The sequence below is a fragment of the Mastacembelus armatus genome, chromosome 4 (genome assembly GCF_900324485.2).
Source record: "Mastacembelus armatus chromosome 4, fMasArm1.2, whole genome shotgun sequence".
Taxonomy (NCBI): domain Eukaryota; kingdom Metazoa; phylum Chordata; class Actinopteri; order Synbranchiformes; family Mastacembelidae; genus Mastacembelus; species Mastacembelus armatus.
This window is the reverse complement of record NC_046636.1, coordinates 26236434-26254309: the sequence shown is the minus strand read 5'-3', so window position 1 is coordinate 26254309 and position 17876 is coordinate 26236434. Positions and strand designations below refer to the sequence as shown.

The following is a 17876-nucleotide window of genomic DNA, read 5'->3' as shown; positions in this document are numbered from 1 at the left end:
TTCTTTTCAAAGTGTACCAGGAGCTGGCCAGTGTTTACCTGCTCAATCTTGTTGTCCTTGAAAACCTCAATGACAGATTATTTCTCAAACACAGACACATTCACTAAAAACATATTGCTTTGTGCTTTTGTGTCCCACTTTACACACCATTGAGAGCCTACTTGTGATTCAGCCTCTGCAAAATAAGAGATGGTGAGATGTTATCTCATAAGAACGGCTTATTTTCACTTGCCACAAGAGCTCCACTTGGCACCTCATTAGTGTTGTTTTCACTAAAAAGCACTTAAATAAATGATCCCCACCCAACACCAAAGGGCCAACAGCCAGAGACAGCAACTACCTGGTGAACCTGATGGAACATTTAGCACCTAAAGAGCCAGATATTTCCCCCTGGAGTCAGTAAAAACCAAAAAACAGCTAAAAGAAGCGTGACTGTTGGACCTACACTCAACTTAAGGTAAATGGTTGTGTTCACTGTATTTCTGAACACATTCAGTATGAAAGTTCATATGAATCGACTACTAACCTTCCTATAAATGAAGTTATAACCATCTACACTACTGACCGTTCTGTGGTGTGTTTAGTGTCAAACGTGAGCAGTCCCAAGGTCACTGATGTGTCATGTTTTTGTTTATTACTGGGGGGGGTTGGTGAGCATAAATCTAAAACTCTAAACTACCTAAAGTTTATTACTTTTACTACCTAACTAATTGCGTACTGAGGGTCAAATGAAAACTGAATCAACTATTAGTAAATTAATTTGCATTTGACAAGCTAAATTAAAACAAACCTCTTGCTGCATTATTAATAATAATATGTCCATTAATATCTGCACAGAAACCATTTGTATCATTAATATTTGACTCAGGTTGATTTGACTCAGTCTGGTGGTGCTGGAGTGGCAGCCATTAGAAAATATCTGCTTGGTGATAAATGACGAGATGTGGGTACGGTCAGTGTCGGCCGACGTGTTTCGTCTGTGAAAACATATTAACAACCAATGATTTGTTTCTCAGACACTTTCGGTGCTAAGCCAGGACAAATTAAGAAGGGTAGCTTGTTTTTACCAGATTCACTTCATCCAATGTCACTACAAAGATGGCTGTAAATGGATATAGCAGGGGGGGAAAAAAAAAAACAGGCTATTTTGGGTTTGAGCGCGTCAGCGATACTACACAAACATAATGATGTCCTGGGAAGAGTGTGGAAAAAGTTTCCATTCACTGTCACTCCACTCTGCTGCAGTGAGAGTTGCCTTGCTGAAATGCAGACTTGGCGGCCACCAGTGGGAGTTTGCTATGATTGTGTTGTGCTGCTGCTGCTGCTGCTGCTGCTGCTGCTGCTGCTCTGGGCTTTAGGTAGTGCTGAATGGGCAGAGGGACAAAAGCACAGTAAGGGAGATGACCCCTGGGCCAGCTGTCACACAAGAAATACAGAGCAAGAGAAATTCTCCTGAAACTGCATTTTACTCATCCTTTGTAACCCAGCAAACTGTATAGACACTGACAATGAGTGACATTTCCATACATTTGTGGTCAAACATCTGCTTGTCTGGCTTCTCTCTGTATCCAGGTTTGGCACTGAGTGGCAATGGGAAATAAAGGTTACTCTTTATGATGTGTGAGTGTGACGCTGCTATAAAATGTCATTGGGAAAATGAAGGTCAGTGGAAGTGACATAGTGCTGGGAGGAAACGGTTTGGTGGATAATGTACTGTACCTCTATGAAAGGTGTGATTACACTAGTTTATGCATGCATGACTGGTGGAGGTTGGTGAATGACCACAGAGCTGTGCTCTGCTTCGTCATGACCTGCTGTAAATGCCATTTTCTATCTGCGTTTTGCACATAGACACAGTGTAGACGCACGTTCGCACTAATGGTTACACGTCTGAGAAACAAGTACAGTATTTTATTTCTCTCAACTGTTTTACATTTGATTAAGTATATTTTTATACTTAATTTTGACAGTAGTTTTAACATCACCTATGTGCATGTCAATGTGAAAGTTTCCCAATGGAGATTAGCCCCAGCCCCCAACCTTACCTACCCCTGTTGTGAGTTATTTTCTCTAAATGTACCAGTGTTTTTCTGCTCAGTCTTTCAGCTGTTTGTTGAAAACCTGAATGACAGATCATTTCTCAACCGTAGACACTTTCAGAGTTAAACACACTCAGCAAAAACATATTGCTTTAGTCTGTTTGTGTGTTAACAGATTGACTAGAGAGCTAGTCTATTCAAAATAAGCGATGAGCTGTCAACACTAAAACAAAGTGATATGTAAACATCGGCTTTGTTTAATATACCGTCACAAAAATGATTTGCCGCAAAGCAGGTATGATGAAATTTTTCTAATAACAGAAATGAAGTGACAGAATGTAATGTGAAAGGTGTGGCTTGGAGTGACGACCCCACAGAAAATTATCACCAAAATCCACAGTTTTCCTCAACTCAACAGTGTTTTCAGGTGCTTTGTTTCACTCTCACCAAAACCAACTTCAACTAGCAACTAGCCAGTAAACCTACTGGATCATGTAGGTAATTAAATGGGCAGATATTTGGTAAAGACCAAAACCAGAGCTAAAAGAGAGTAAATATTGGACATGGATGTTAATATCGTGATCGTGGCAGATCATAAGTAGGATGGTCCAATAAAATATGCCTAAAGTTTGTTTGTGTCTGTTTTTCATAACCTAAAATCAACTAAGCAGATGGTTTTTGTTTCCAACACCAGTTACACACATTTACACATGGGAGGTGCCCAGTGCAGTCCAGACCTTCACTTGTGCCACTAACTGTGCAGCAGTGTTTGGCTGAACAGCACCTCAGCAGCAGCTGCTGAGATAGAGCTATTTCATGTTCTCTTTTAGAGCGAGCTTTGGGGTTTAAGCTGCTGACATCCTGCTCCAGAGCCCGCCTCACTGCTGTGTCTGTGTGCATTTGTTTGTGTGACTTACAAAGGAAAAGTCGGGTGCGTTTTGGCACAACAGTCTGGGGAAGACAGCCTGTCTCTGGACACGCTCCTCGTCCTCGAACACGTTGCCGTACATGAAGCCATTCAGCATGGTGGAGTGGGCATGAACATCAATGTAGAACTCCAAACTCACCCTCTGATGGTGGAAAAAAAAGAGAGAGGACGCAGAGAATGGACAGAGAAACAGAAGATAAAAAACAGCAAGTTAGGAGGTTTGAATATTTTTCCAACACTGTGAGCACCACAGAATCTCCACTGGGAGAAAGTACTTTTTCTGTGCTGTCACCCATGGGACCCTTACAAACCAACCCGACACCGTGACTGGAAAAGGTGTTCATACCTGAAAGAAGCCAACCACTCACACATAACTTCAATCAGGCTGTCCTTCTGAAGGGCACACCTACAATAAACACATGGACAGTGAGCTGAGAGGACACACACATACACTCTCTCTCATCTGGATGCCACAGATTCATCACACACCCAGTGCCTATTTATCAGGTTAATACTGACTTCATATTGAGTGTGTAATGTCTTTTCTCTCCTGCATACACTGTGTAAAATCGATTTGATAAGATCTGTTTCTCTTGCTTGAATCTGTTATCACTCAGTCTGCAAACACAAACACACACACACACACACACACACACACACACACACACACACAGACCTTTATCTTGTAATACAAAACCATAGCTTCCAACAACTTGACTTATTCTCTAACCTCTAACTCGAACCCTTACTGGATGTAGGACAATCATACTGTTTTGCACAGTTTGGGGTGGCTGCTTGAGTGAAGCACCAGTTTCAGCAGTTTAATGCTGTTAAAGATCAACACTGGGCAAATGCTGACGCTACAAATCCACCGGAGGGGAGGTGAACTTTCTTTGAGATTTAACGTCATTGTCAGACATTCATAAAGTAACAAAAACGCTATGTGCGCTGATAGTGTGAAGGTGAAATCCATTAAGCTCATCAGTTAATGTAAAATCTCGTTGCCATATCCTGCACTCGGCCATTGGATTGTTGCCCGGCAGCACTGCACTGCACAACCAATTTCTTACCAACCCCATATTAGAAACGCATTTCATCTGTCTTTTTTATTTGGGAATTAGTTTTTATTTATGCCACAATTTTCTGCCTTATCTTTTCCACCAAAAAGACACAAAACAAAAGAACATAATATATAGTAAAGAAGAAAATATGTAAATCGATAAAGATGATGATGAAGATCTAAAAATATCTGTAAAGGTCAGAATTACAGTAACATCACCAATATCACCACATATATCATCTTAGCAGTCATTGTGATTTTGAAGCAGCATGTTATTTCCAATAGCATCGTTATATACTCTCACATAGGAATAGTTTATCTCACTTTTGTCTCCACTTATAAATCCACACAGTCTACTGTATGCTAATGTGTATGCTAACTAACATCCCTGCTAATTAACGTCTTTATCTCCACAAATCTCCCGAACCCTAAACCAGGATATGAAGACCAGTAAAATGAGCCTGTTTGCCAAAAACATCTTCACTTCAATTGTCTGAAACTGGTTCTGAAAAGCCCCACACACACAAACGCACCCTCCAACCCTTAACTCGAGCAGCACCGACCATCATCCCTCCAGCATCTTATCACTCCACTCTCCTTCTCCTGGTTTTCATCCCTCCCCTCGTCGTCTTCTTCCTGCTCTTTATCTCTCTCCCTCCGCTCATTACACATGCAGCACCACACCTTGCTCCCTGCGGGTCGTAAAGAGGAGGAGGAGAGAAAGGGAAGAACGAGGGGATGGAAGGGGAGAGGGAGAGATAGTGGAAGAAAAAAGAGGAGCAGCACAGAGAGGGAACAACAAAGATAGACAAAAGACAAATAGAGAAAATGTGCCTATGGTTGTGTGAATGCGTGTGTGTGAAGATACAGGAGGACAGGGAGGCCCAAACAAAAAAACATATAGAGATGGGGGTGCAAGGAGAGAGAAGGGGAGGAAATAACTACATAAAGATGAAGGAAAAAAGAGAGAAAGAGAAAGATGTGTGTAGAGAAGTGTAGAGAGATTGACAGGAGAGAGAGAGAGATAGAAAGAGAGATGGAAGCGGTGCTTGGGCGGCCCGGGCGACGCAGTGTGCCTGTGTTTGAAATTCCGCTCACAGCCAAAGCAATTTCCTGGCGGTGGCTGTGCTGTCAGCTGCTTGGCTGGCTGGCGGTGAAATATGGTGGCTGAGAGTCGGCCGCTAGCAGCCCCCGACAACCTGATGGATGGAGCCCCAGAGGAGAGGAACAGCAGCAAGAGGAGGTGGGGGAGGAGGAGGAAGGGAAGAAGAGGACAGTGGGAGAGAGGAGGGAGGGAGAAACAACAGAAAAACAGCACAGGGGGAAAAAGCCAAATGCAGCCAGCTGAACAGTAGTGGTGTTGGGAGGTAGACAGAGGGAGAAATATGTATAGATAGAGACATAAAGAGGGAGTTAGATAAAGGATGGAAACAACAGTGGGTGGGAGAGAAGGCAGGTGGGGGAGCACAGACAGAAAGGGAGGCAGTGAGAGAGGCAGAGCCAGCTCTGGCTGACGAAGGCCACGATCTGGAGCGAGAAAACCAGTCTAATAATCACAAGGGTCTCCACCCTCGGGAGGGGGTGGATATAAAGGCAGGAGAGAACAGGGGGTGGTTCATAATTTACCCCGTTTTACACCCTGAATTACAGTTTTACAATTGTTTTAGTCCTCAACAATCCTACACACAGTCTTTGACTGAAAGTACACTAGTCTACAACACACTGTATGTATGTATGCTTTCAGACCGTAGGCTTGCTTTTCCAGCCTAAGCCATGGAAACACCACTTTGGCCGTACACTATTTGTGTTTACAGAGCTGGGTCACTGAGGGGCAAACACATATTTAATTGCGTTTACGAGCAGAGTATTCATTTAGATTTGACGACGTGTCTTCATGAATTGAAAAGAAAGCATTGCCTCTGGAAGAAACACACAAACACAGACTGAGGATCAGCAGAAAGCAGCAATAAAATCTAATTTCATTTAGCCTGTTCTTGTCCTGCTTCTGACCCAGAAGGTCCCTCCTTCACCGGACCATGTGAAGGACAGCGGAGGAGCAGCGGTTACAGTCATAATAGCCATGAAGGCCTCACAATGTCATGTCCAGGCTTACTACAATACTCAGTTAATGCCCTGTCAATCAAGCTGAGATGGCTCTGAAGGCCCCACCACTGTGATTGATGCTTCAATTAACAACCCGCTCTGGCCTCCAGAATTGTTCATTTGAAATTGTAATTAAGCAATTAGGGGCAATTAAGAAACAGAGACTGCCGAATGAAAGTCATAAGACAATTTGAGAGATTGTCAGAGAGAAGCAGAGAGGGAGAGCGAGCCGTCCAAATTAAACCTCTCACAGAGAAACAAAAGCCCCATCTCGCTGCAGAAACTCCAGGGAACTCTCAACTTGTGGTGAACTGCAGCGGCCGCAAACAGTTTAGTGTAAAACCTAGAAGGTCAAATGAATGAATTTTGTCAGACAAGTACTTATCTCCTGCATATTAATTAGCGCAGGGTGTGGGGGTGTGGTTTAGGGCCCTAAATGCAGGGCTTATCTTTACACAGAAAGGAAAAGGAGCTGATTGAAGCAGGATTACAAGCTCCTGAATAAAGCTCCTGGCATCAGCAGCAAAACTTTTGAGGAGAGGGGAAACTGCTGCTTGTTCATGAGAGGAAAGTCAAACTTAATACCCACAAATGCATATTATCCAACGTGAAAACATTCGCTGAATCCCAGTTCAACTAATTACATCCATGTTTTCCTCACCTGTGTCTCAGCCCAGCCCATGACAGATGCAGGACAAAGAAGGACAGAGGAGCTGGGAAACATGTTTTAAGAGACGTGAGACACCTTATCCTCTAATCCTTAATGTGAAACGTCCAATCACAAACTGACTTCTAACAAAGGGGCATGTCGAAGGATGTGTCCATGGGTATATCTCTTCCAGGCATCTTTTCTTGGCTCCCTGCTGCTTAGAGGAGAAATAAGAGTTTTGGGACGTCCTTCATTATGGTGGACCAAGGACCGATAAAATAAGGGAACTGAGATTCAATCATTGTCAATAAAACCTGTGGCAAGAGAGACAGTGGTTTTTCTATGTGTAAGCACAGTAAGACGCAAGGAAACAAACGCCTGACTCCGGTCATCAGTTATTTTAACTTCAGGGTGCAGCTCATTGCTTATCATCATAGGCTTTCGTCTGTTAAAATCACTGCTACATGATTGGAGGTGAGGGCACACCTACGCACACAGCATCATTTTGAATTATCTCAGTGTGCGTCACATTTTAATGTTTCCGTGAAACACCAGTAACCCGGTTACTCAAATCTGATTCTCAGTCGTGTGAGCAAATGAGCCACATAGTCAGAAAATAAGCAGCAGCCACCAGGTTAATGATGTTAGAGTGAGTGTGAACCCACAGCAGAGCCTGTATTCTGTGTTCTTCCCTCAGTGTCAGGTGTTTAGTGTAGCGCAGTGTGAGGAGTGCTTTCTTCTTCACAATGTAAGGGGGCCATTAGACAACTATGATGAAGTATTAAAGAGAACATGGAGCATCTGAAATGAATTTCACTATATTTATTTCCCTTCCAGCTGGTGTTGCAGCAGAGGCCTATATGTCCAAAAACAGACAAACAAACAAACAATAAACAACAACATGCAACCACCATAATTACCATAATTACCAAAAGTGGAAAAATTCAAAGCTGAAATTGTCTCCTGGCGTGCCGGGTTATCAAACTACGACTGGACAATTGCTGTCAGTCGAGAAGAGGGATTCACTGAACTGTCAACTCCAACCTCAAGTCAGCTGATACAATCTCATTTTCCTATGCGTTGACTGAGGAAGAGCCCTTGAGCAAGGTTAAAAGATATTCCCCAAGTGGAGCTACAGCAGAGTGAATTTGTGCATCAGCATGGAAAATATCCATACTGATTCAAACTCTCCCACATGAATAGGATGGAGAGCACAACTGTCATATCACTTATACACTGTAAAACTCCATCCAACATTTCATTAGTTAGAGAAGCCAATTCAGGTCACAAGGGCACATGATCACTGACCCTCTAATGATGTAGCAGTGACAGAACATGGCAGATGGCATGACACAAAACTCTCTCTCCGTCTGTCTCTATGACTTTCTCCCCCCCCACCCCTTCCTCCAGCTCTCGCTCTCAGTCTGAATCACGCTCTCAAATTGATGGCGATATTTGTCTGTTTATGAACACAGAGGTGACTTGTAATCAGGCTGAACGGGCACAGGCAGCCCTCTGTTTTCGGGCCTGTTAGTGCCACAGAAGCTACCACAGCTGTCGGGAGGGCCTGCCAAGAGTACAGCACAAGAGAAGGAGTTTAATAGGTACAGAGAAAAAGATGTGACGTGAAAAAGTTAGCAAAGGAGAGCACGAGGGCAGGTTTTGAATTAGAATTGCATAAATAAATAAATAAAAGAAGGGTAAGCCTGTGAACTAAGTTGAGAAAAAAGTGTAAAAGTGAGTGTGAGAAGCTGCATCTGTATCTTTTTGTGTAATGCAGACAATTTAGCTTCCAACTGATGGAGTCTGAAGAGAGGTGCATCGGAGGGATTGACATGACCCAGGGTTGATGGGAAAAATTGGTCGTAAATCTCAGAAATGGATAAGAAATACTTGGCAGACACCAGAGCGACGACAGGGATGGAAAGAAACACACACAGAGAGATCCCCGGGTTCACACACAAAGCAAATCTGACCATCAAACAAAGACAGAGAGAGTCAGAGACTTTGGCGTGAGGCTGTAAATGTCATAGAAGGACGGCATTAGAGAAGATTTCAAGGTGCAAAATTCATCTAGGTGCTGTGACAGGACCTAATACGGTTGTTTCAGATAGAAAATTAATTTTCTAATATTAAAAAGGTCAAAAAGAAGCCAAGGCAACAATGACCTCTTTGTCATCCTTAACAAATTATCCAAAATGGCAGTGTCAAATTGGTGGGGATACGTTGGCCAGTGATGAATGCTTCTGGTAATCAGCCAATCAAAAAGAATTCTTCTTCTGCTTTTGATAAATGAGCTGGAAAAACAACGCTTTAGGAAAGAGATGGGTCCATTTGTTTCTGTGGTCTCTTTTCCTTTTTTTCCCTCCCTCTCCATTTCTCTCTTTTCAAAACAAACAACAGGGTAGCTTGGGAACAGATTATAGCTCCTTGCATCACTGACTCTTTCAGCCATTTTCCCTGCTGACCAATGTTCAGCTGCAGATGGTAAATGATGGAATTTTATGAAACAGCTTGAGCAAGCTTACCTTCAGATGGATGGAGAGGAAGTTTACAGCCAGCTTCTAAACTAATACTTCATTGTCATTTACACAATGGCTGGACTTAATGACATTTCTATTATACGTTTCACATTGTACTTATTGTGTGTATAATAGGTCCAAATCATCCTCAGGCTGGATTGGGCAATTCTGGACCACTGCAGTCAGAAAAATTAACAATCCTACCGACAAAACTTGGATTTACTATCAGCTTAACATCTGTTCCTATTGCCAACATGGTCGCACATCTTTTTCCTTATTACATAACCAGCAGACACAGACATCCTGACAAATCTAAGCCCAACATTACCTCCATCAGCCGCCCTATTAACTCCTCTGATGAGACTAAAATATAAAAATATATAATCAGATATCAATTTAATCCAATCCTGTCCTTTTAAGCATTGTTTGTAGTTAGTCTGAAATGATTCATGCCTCAGTGGCAAATAACCACCATTGATCAAAACACAGGAAAAAGACTACTGTGACGTTATCCACACAAGTCGACGCCGCTCAGCTTAATAAAACTAGCAACATGACGTCTGATTGAAAAGGAGCTACTTCCACAAATCAAAAACACAGTGTTGGAGAAGGCTCGGGATGAACTGTTATTGCAGGGATTTTGTTGTTGGCCTAGAATTATTGCTAATAACGTGAAAATGCCAAAATAACATCAAGCTTGACCTTTAATATATGAAAATGTCAACAGTTACTTAACAGAAAAACTAATTTAATCTTCAGTCATTAACACTCATTTTGTGGCAGCAGGTCAGGTATAATCAGCGTGTGAAATCTCAAGGCTATGATTTTATATCAGGAGGATGGTGAGAGACGGTGACATTTAACCCTGCAGACAAACAGATGTGAGAGCTGAGGGTGTCGATTCTTAGCGGTGACCTTGGAGTATGATAGTATTACACATAGCATTTTAAATCTGAGTTAGAGTTAAAAAACTGAGCAAAGTCTTTAATCACCTCAGGTAATTTGGCTTGTGACAGACACCACTGTCTGTAATGCATCTCAAACACACTCTTTGTAACTTGGTGGTCTACTGTATTTAAAGGATGGAGCCGACACTTCTCTGTAACTTCTTTTTTACTGTCAACAAATCCCATCAACTGACAAAAACATCAATAATTCATTAGTCTTAGTCTCCCTCTAAATGGGTTTTACCACCAAAGCTATTGATTTCACAAATATATAGTTTTGTCTTTCAAAGACTGGCCACCATGGGCGCTAGATCCTTCAGCCACACTGCGCCCCGCCTTTGGAACATTCTCCCTCATCGCATCCGGTCGTCTCCGGACTTATCAACTTTTAAATCATCACTCAAAACATATCTGTTCCGTATAGCGTTTTCCACCTAACTCTCTTAACTTCTCAAAGCAGCCCGTGATGTCCTACCACCCTCTGCCTATTTCATATTGTCTCATACTGTTTCATATTTGTTGTTCTGTCGTCTGGGTTTCTGTATTTCAATTTACTTTTACTGTACTTCGCCCACTTCCTAGATAATCCACGCTTTTGCCTTTACATTCTCTCCCGCCGTTTATGTATTCTTGTTACTGTTGTTTTAATGCACTCTATGTATATCATGCTGTATGCTTCCTTTTCTATCTGTAAGGTGACCTTGAGACTTTGAAAGGCGCCATGAAATAAAATGTATTATTATTATTATTATTATTATCATTAAAGAGGCTAAGTCATTCTCTTAATGCAGGAAACTGCAATTTTTAACCAAATACTGCTGTAAAATGGGTAGACTGTATTTAGTGGCCTGAATATACGCAGTACTTACTCAAATGGTACATTTGTTAGGGACACATTTGGTGACCAGGACCAACCAGTAGGATTTGCTGTCATTTCCTCTGAAGAGGGAATATTTATCATCATATCCCAATCGCTCTGCAGGAAGTGTGTTACTGGGAGTGACAAACTCGTAGCCTTGATGGCAAACTAACTGTACATATTCTGTTTTCACATTTTAATATAACTGTTCCAAGTGAGCGGGCTGATGGGACTTTAAGTCATAGATGTTAAAACATAATTTCCTTTCTAGGTCACAGTTAGCATAAACACTGTTGGATGCAAATGTTCTGAGCAGTGTTGAATTTATATACAAATATTGGCAAATAAAAGTTTCCAGCTATTAATACCAATACAGCATAGACTGCTCCTGCTACAAGCTTTGATTTAAATGGCACTTGTCTGGGAACCCGCACCCAGTTATTGAAGTTATTGCCTGAATAGAAGAAGGAAGCTATTTTCCCAGTAGAAAAAAAAAGGACTGCTGAATTCACAATGATAGAGAATTGCTTCGGAGTGACGAGGGTGTCCATCACAAGAACAGTTGATGGGGTTTCAAACCGAATGGGCTCCTTTGTGAAATGGAGGGCAATGTGACTTTGAATTATGATGCCTTATACACAGAACTGTGAGTATCTGAAGGAGTCACGATGGCAGACAAAAACTCAAGACTCACATTTGTGTACATGAGGGGGCTCGATAAATTTGCAATAAACCTTTAATTAACAATCCACAGTCTCTAGGCCATCAAAACACTTTTAAAGACTAGACTACAAACCTACAGGGCTAAATTCTGTAGCTCACAGGGCAGAACAACACAGAGGTTTCTGGAATCTCTACATTTGTAAAGAAGACGTATTTAATGATGAAGTAAGTATGAAGGACAACACAAACTGAATGTGAACAGCCAATCACCCAACTCACAATATCATGCTAAGACCTCAGTTCCTTTGAGGCACTTTACGATGAACTGCAGAGGAAACTAAAAGTTGAAGATGCATCTTCCTACCAACTGCAATATTAATATTCTATGAACCCTGATGTTGGAGTTTGTTGTTGTTGAGGTGGAAAAGACAAAGAGTCATTACCAATTAAACTGTGCTTAACAAGAACAGCCCATTACAATTTACTGTGGCCTACAGACACCATTAACATTTACTGTATTTGTCCTGCATTCTTTACAGGCCTTTTTAAAGTTAACAGCAGGTAGCAGCATTGACAGCATGACAAAACAGCACTTCTCTATCAGAGATAGCACTGTAGCTGGCTTTTTAAATGCTGACTTCCAGCCTCCTGTCACCCAGCGACTCACTGAATCTCAGCAACGCAGAAATGTGAATATCATTTTAAAGTGCACGAACTGGAGTGTATGTAGTATTTCTCCAACAAATGATTATTTGATTAATGCTTGATTCAGATGTTACACCTTGCAAAGTTCGAACAGAATTACTATAATTTATGACCAGGGCCATGCAGATCGTGCTGATTAATGCCAGTCACTCAACTGATACTGGAGATTTCAGATTTTACCAGCACTGTGTGTGACTTTTCAAATGAATACTCCAAAGGCCCCACTCTTCCAAGCAACACACCCCATACTTAGCCAACGCAGGTTAGGTACAGCATGCTTAATAATCTGAATGTTGAAAAGCACCTCCTGTTCTAGCTTCCTCTCAGTCTCTTGGTTTTTAAACAAATGACCACACTGAGTTAGCAGCTAGGAAATGGGCCACATATCCTAGCTTAGCCCGGCTGTTCTGCTGTAGCTGCTGCTGAGCTCCTGTTAATGGAGTTTTCCAGCAGAGCCCTCCAACCCTGGTAGCCTCATTAGAGTCCATGCCCGCTGTGTGAGATGAGTATGAATGCAGGGCAGCGCCACAGGGTCTCCTGGCTGCAGAGTTGGCATTGGAACTGGCATTTGGGAACCCCAGACATGAGTAGTGTGTCTGATGGGATTAACTGGCTGTGGCAAGAGGGACAGAGAAAAGGAGAGTTTGCCCAAGCCTCCAAATTAACTCTGCAAGACTGAAGGCAATCATCGGGGGCTGGGGGGGTGGAGGATACAGGTTGGTTATCGGCACAGGGAAAGGCATCTGACCAGTAGGCGTGGGCTTACAAAACATATGGTACAACATGCAATATAGCAATACATAGCAAACATCTGGCACGAAGGTGTATCAGAATGAATAAATGCAAACCTACAGGCAATAACTGTACATCATGTTGTTATTGTGACCTCTTAATATAAACTTTTGAATAATTTTCAGTGGATGAAAGTGTTTAAATTATGCAGTATGTGATGACAGATGAGCAAAGACGGGTGCATATGATTTAGTGCTGCAGAATATCCGTCTTCGTTTTATTGTATTTTCTTTAGAGTCATCTCCAAAACCCCTTCAGGGCTGGAAACCAATGTTTAATACAATAGTAAGATAAAAGTTACAATTCATTTGCAAAAATAATCAACTGCATGAGAAACATACCCACACCGAGCTGTTTGTCTGTGCACTGCTGCGTTCAAGTGTTAGCGCGCGTGTGTGTTTCTTCAGCAGGAGTATGTGTGTGTGTGTGTTTGAGTGTGTTTGAGTTTGTGTGAATGACAGGCATGAGTGGATCACCCTGCCATGACAGAGTCTATCGATCAGTGTGTCAGAGCCAGGGGAAAAGGTTAATCTGCCCGATGTCAGCCCCGCGCCTCACCCCATCTCTGGCCTGCCCTACATCCCGGCCCAGCCCGCTACCTCTCTTATCAGGATTAGAGAAGTGTACAAAAGGGCAAAGTATTCCCAGGACACACACTGACCTTCAGTAATCCCACCAACCTGCCGCTCTGCTTATAATTAACAGCAGGAACAAAGACAAAAATCCCTGCCCTGCCAGTGTAGCATTCTTCTGATTGAAAGACTAAAACTGAGGAAGGGAAAAGTTACAGTACAGTTAGAGACTGAAAGCATAAAGACTCGCTTCAGTAATATGTTTTGAATAGCCAGGAGAGCCAGGCTGACATTCTAGAGATGCTGACTAGCCTGTCCATGCTCCCCCAGTGCACATACGCTAAACACAGATTGGAGAAACATGCTGAACCAAGCAGGGGGAAAGGAAACTGTTCTTGGGACCAGCAGACATTACTGTGGTGAAGCAAGTGCAGAATGGAGGACATCTGTGCATACTATATGTGTGTGTGTGTGTGTGTGTGTGTGTGTGTTCACTCACCGGGTCGTGATTCATCTGCACTATCAGTTGTTTAACAGCATGCAGAGTGGGGTGGGCCCATGGAGAGGGATCTTGCCAGTGGCGATTCAGATCGAAGCCCATCAGAGAGCACCTGTTCACCGACAAACATACAGTTGTCAGAAAACTGAAAAACATAAAATGAACATTATCAACTTCATAAAACCTCAGTTTTAGTTTTAGCTAGGTGTGCCTAATAAACTGCCAACTAAGTGTCTATTGTGGTGTAGTTATAGAATGTTTCCCTTATAAAAACATGTTGCAAGTGACTGAAGGTGCCATGTGGAGTCGTCTGTTGTTGTAGTGATTTGAACACAAGCTGCCGTAGCAGTGGAGCAGTGTTTTTAGGAGCTTTGTTTGGATCTTGTTTGGATCTTGTTCATACCAGTCGTGCCACTAGCTTCTCTCTTCTACTGATCGACACTTGCTCAGCAATTAACACAATAATAATTTGTTAAAATGGGATGCATTGCATTGTGGGGTTGTTAGCAGAAGTTAGCGTAACTTCCATGGGCCCAACTTTTTTTGTTCCATTGTGGGAATTTATGTGCATAGGTTTCACACTTTGGATGTAATTTGGATACTGAACTTACAGTTTCTCTCCCTCGCTTTGCTGCATTTCTCAGATCAGAATTGCATTTCTCAAAAGTTCTTGCTCAACCACCACATCCTGCACTTCCTTTTTCACATCATATGAGCAATTTCTCCTTGTTTTGAATTGCAATTGCTTTTGGACAAGGATGCAAATGATCACCTGAGACTGTCGGTTGTTTCTCACAGTTCCAGTTGCTTTTGTCATGCTGAGCATAATGACTTATACTGGTTCTCCTTCGAGTCGTCGCAACACCCAAAACAAATAGTCATTATTTCAGTTCAGAACTCTGTACTAGCCCATGCCAGTTTCTGAAGATGTTCTCATATGTCAAGAAAACAGTAATGTCTATACAGTATGTCTAGAAAAATGGTGAAAGTGTACATGTGAATCCTGTCCTTGTTATGGATCCCCTGCACACAGTAATTTGAAACTTTATATTGGTGAGCACGATCTGTGCTGCACTGAAAAAAGTGCAGGTTTGTGGATTTTCAAACACTGTCATCAAAACCTTGTATCTGAACATACTTTGACTACACTGGTCTATGGACAACATGACTAATCATTTTATATGTTGTGTGTTCGTAGTTCGATGCGACAAGGACTCGACCTTCTGATGGCACTGACTTGATCATTCATGTAAAAACTTGATTTTGTGCGACAGACGAAGCAAACTGAGCAAATGTACGAGTTGTTTTGAGAAATGAGAAAGTGTTGTGCACACTGCAAATCTGATCCCATTATTGCACCAAAGCAATTGAGTGAAACTGCAGCAGAAAGGAAAAACAATGCACTGTATAGTCAATTACGACAGAAACACAGAAATGGAGGCTCTAAATTCTTCCGAAGTCAGTTATGCTAGAAAGAAATGCACTGAACATTTTTATTAGACCTCAAGGATACACACCATACACCACCAAGGTACTTTTAAGTAAGGATAGATAGAGAGAGAGAGAGAGAGAGAGAGAGAGAGAGAGAGAGAGAGAGAGAGAGAGAGAGAGATAGATAGATAGATAGATAGATAGATAGATAGATAGATAGATAGATAGATAGATAGATAGATAGATAGATAGATAGATAGATAGATAGATAGATAGATAGATAGATAGATAGATACACAGATAGATGATAGATAGATAGATAGATAGATAGATAGATAGACAGATAGATGATGGATAGATATAGATAGATAGATGATAGATAGATAGATAGATAGATAGATAGATAGATAGATAGATAGATAGATAGATAGATAGATAGATAGATACACAGATAGATGATAGATAGATAGATAGATAGATAGATAGATAGATAGATAGATAGATAGATAGATAGATAGATAGATAGATAGATAGATAGATAGATAGATAGATAGATAGATAGATAACATGGTCTAAATGTTGTACCATGTAAACAGGTATTCTCTTGTGCAGATTACAACTCTAGCAACCTGCAATTGCCATAATAGGATGTTTGCAAGATGCTCGATGAGCTGCCCTGTTTGTTGTCTTGTGTATCTTTGACATTTACTGAAACCCTTGGTAATGATACAGGAGTTACTGTAGAGCAAGTAAGTAGAGCAGCCAGCCATGAACAAAATACTCATCCCAGGTTAACTGCCATTGATTCTTTGCTCTGCATGCTTCCTTTGCAGTCTGTTCTGCACTGTAACCCTGCTGGGATGGCTGTATGGTATCTGTGTCTGTGTGTGTGTGTGTGTGTGTGTGTGTGTGAGAGAGGGAGAGGGAGAGCATGTGTAGAAATGTGAATGTGTGATTGGTGAAGTGAGGACGTTCACTATTCACCTTCTGTCAATATGCTGCTCATCACCACTCAGTGTGAAAGCAAGCTAATGAAAACAGCCTTTAAGCAGTCAACAATCACAGTCAACAATATCAAAAGGATTTGGAGGCAGGGACAAGGTTCCACCACTAGATGGCACTCAGAAACACACTGGCTGCCTGCTGCTGATGCTCATCTCAGCGTGTATTAGTATTCCTGAGGCTGAGCCTATTAAGTAAAAGGCAATTATGAAGAAGGGAAAGAGAAGAGAGGAAAATAGAGGAGGGAGGATGCCCACAGAGCTGCTGCAACAGTGTTAAAGACAGAGAGGAGGAGAGGATGGACAGATAGATTGGCAGAGAGTACAGCCCTACGGCCAAACACTATCTTCTAACAAATGCACTGCTGTGAGCTATATGAATTCATTATGCTCCCTAAAGGTGGAGTTAAGAGGATATAATCCCACATAGCAGGATATAAAACCATGTAATGTGTTAATTCCATCTAATGTGGTGATGCATTCAAATGTGTGTACCTGTAGTTGCCCAGGTAGACTCCATCAGGATTTAGCATTGGGACTACCTTGAAGATCACATGATCTCTCAGGATCTGCGCCACAGGATGCTGGCTCACCAGGAAGTCGATGACACCTGTCACACACACACACACACAGACATAAATATGCACACAAACACACACACACACACACACAGGAGAACAGACTTGAAAAGGAAACCGAAGACGGGCTGGCAGTTAATTGAGTTTTGAGAAACAAAAGGAGAAGGAAGGACAGCGAGGGGGCATCATCAGAATCAGGGGGGGAATAAGAGATGTCAAGCCTAAATCGATACAAATGGAATAGAGCTGACGGCGCTGGAAAAACAGACAGCACACTGCGGGCTAGAAGCCAACTCATCTGATTCATGATGATGCTCACACAAACACTCTGAAACACACACTTATAAATAATCAGACATTGCAGGCACATTACACATCTACATTCCATATAGATAGATAGATAGATAGATAGATAGATAGATGATGGATAGATAGATAGATAGATGATGGATAGATAGATAGATAGATAGATAGATAGATAGATAGATAGATAGATAGATAGATGATGGATAGATAGATAGATAGATG

The 17876-nt window shown here is 41.9% G+C and overlaps 2 protein-coding genes across 2 annotated transcripts in view; both read right to left on the bottom strand.

Annotated features, from left to right (window-relative positions):
* The window catches only part of agbl4 (AGBL carboxypeptidase 4), a 231753-nt gene that overhangs the window by 9723 nt on the left and 204154 nt on the right, over window positions 1–17876 (bottom strand). Inside the window, exons 8-10 of the mRNA XM_026304627.1 lie at window positions 17266–17380; window positions 14339–14450; window positions 2957–3109 (exon numbers count right to left, since the gene is read on the bottom strand). Of these exons, the coding sequence (XP_026160412.1) occupies window positions 2957–3109; window positions 14339–14450; window positions 17266–17380 (380 nt within the window). The remainder of the gene's footprint in view (window positions 1–2956; window positions 3110–14338; window positions 14451–17265; window positions 17381–17876) is intronic.
* Window positions 17363–17876, bottom strand: part of bend5 (BEN domain containing 5) — a 39849-nt gene continuing 39335 nt past the window's right edge. Inside the window, exon 8 of the transcript XR_003295565.1 lies at window positions 17363–17380. The gene's annotated coding sequence lies outside the window, so the exon portion shown is untranslated. The remainder of the gene's footprint in view (window positions 17381–17876) is intronic.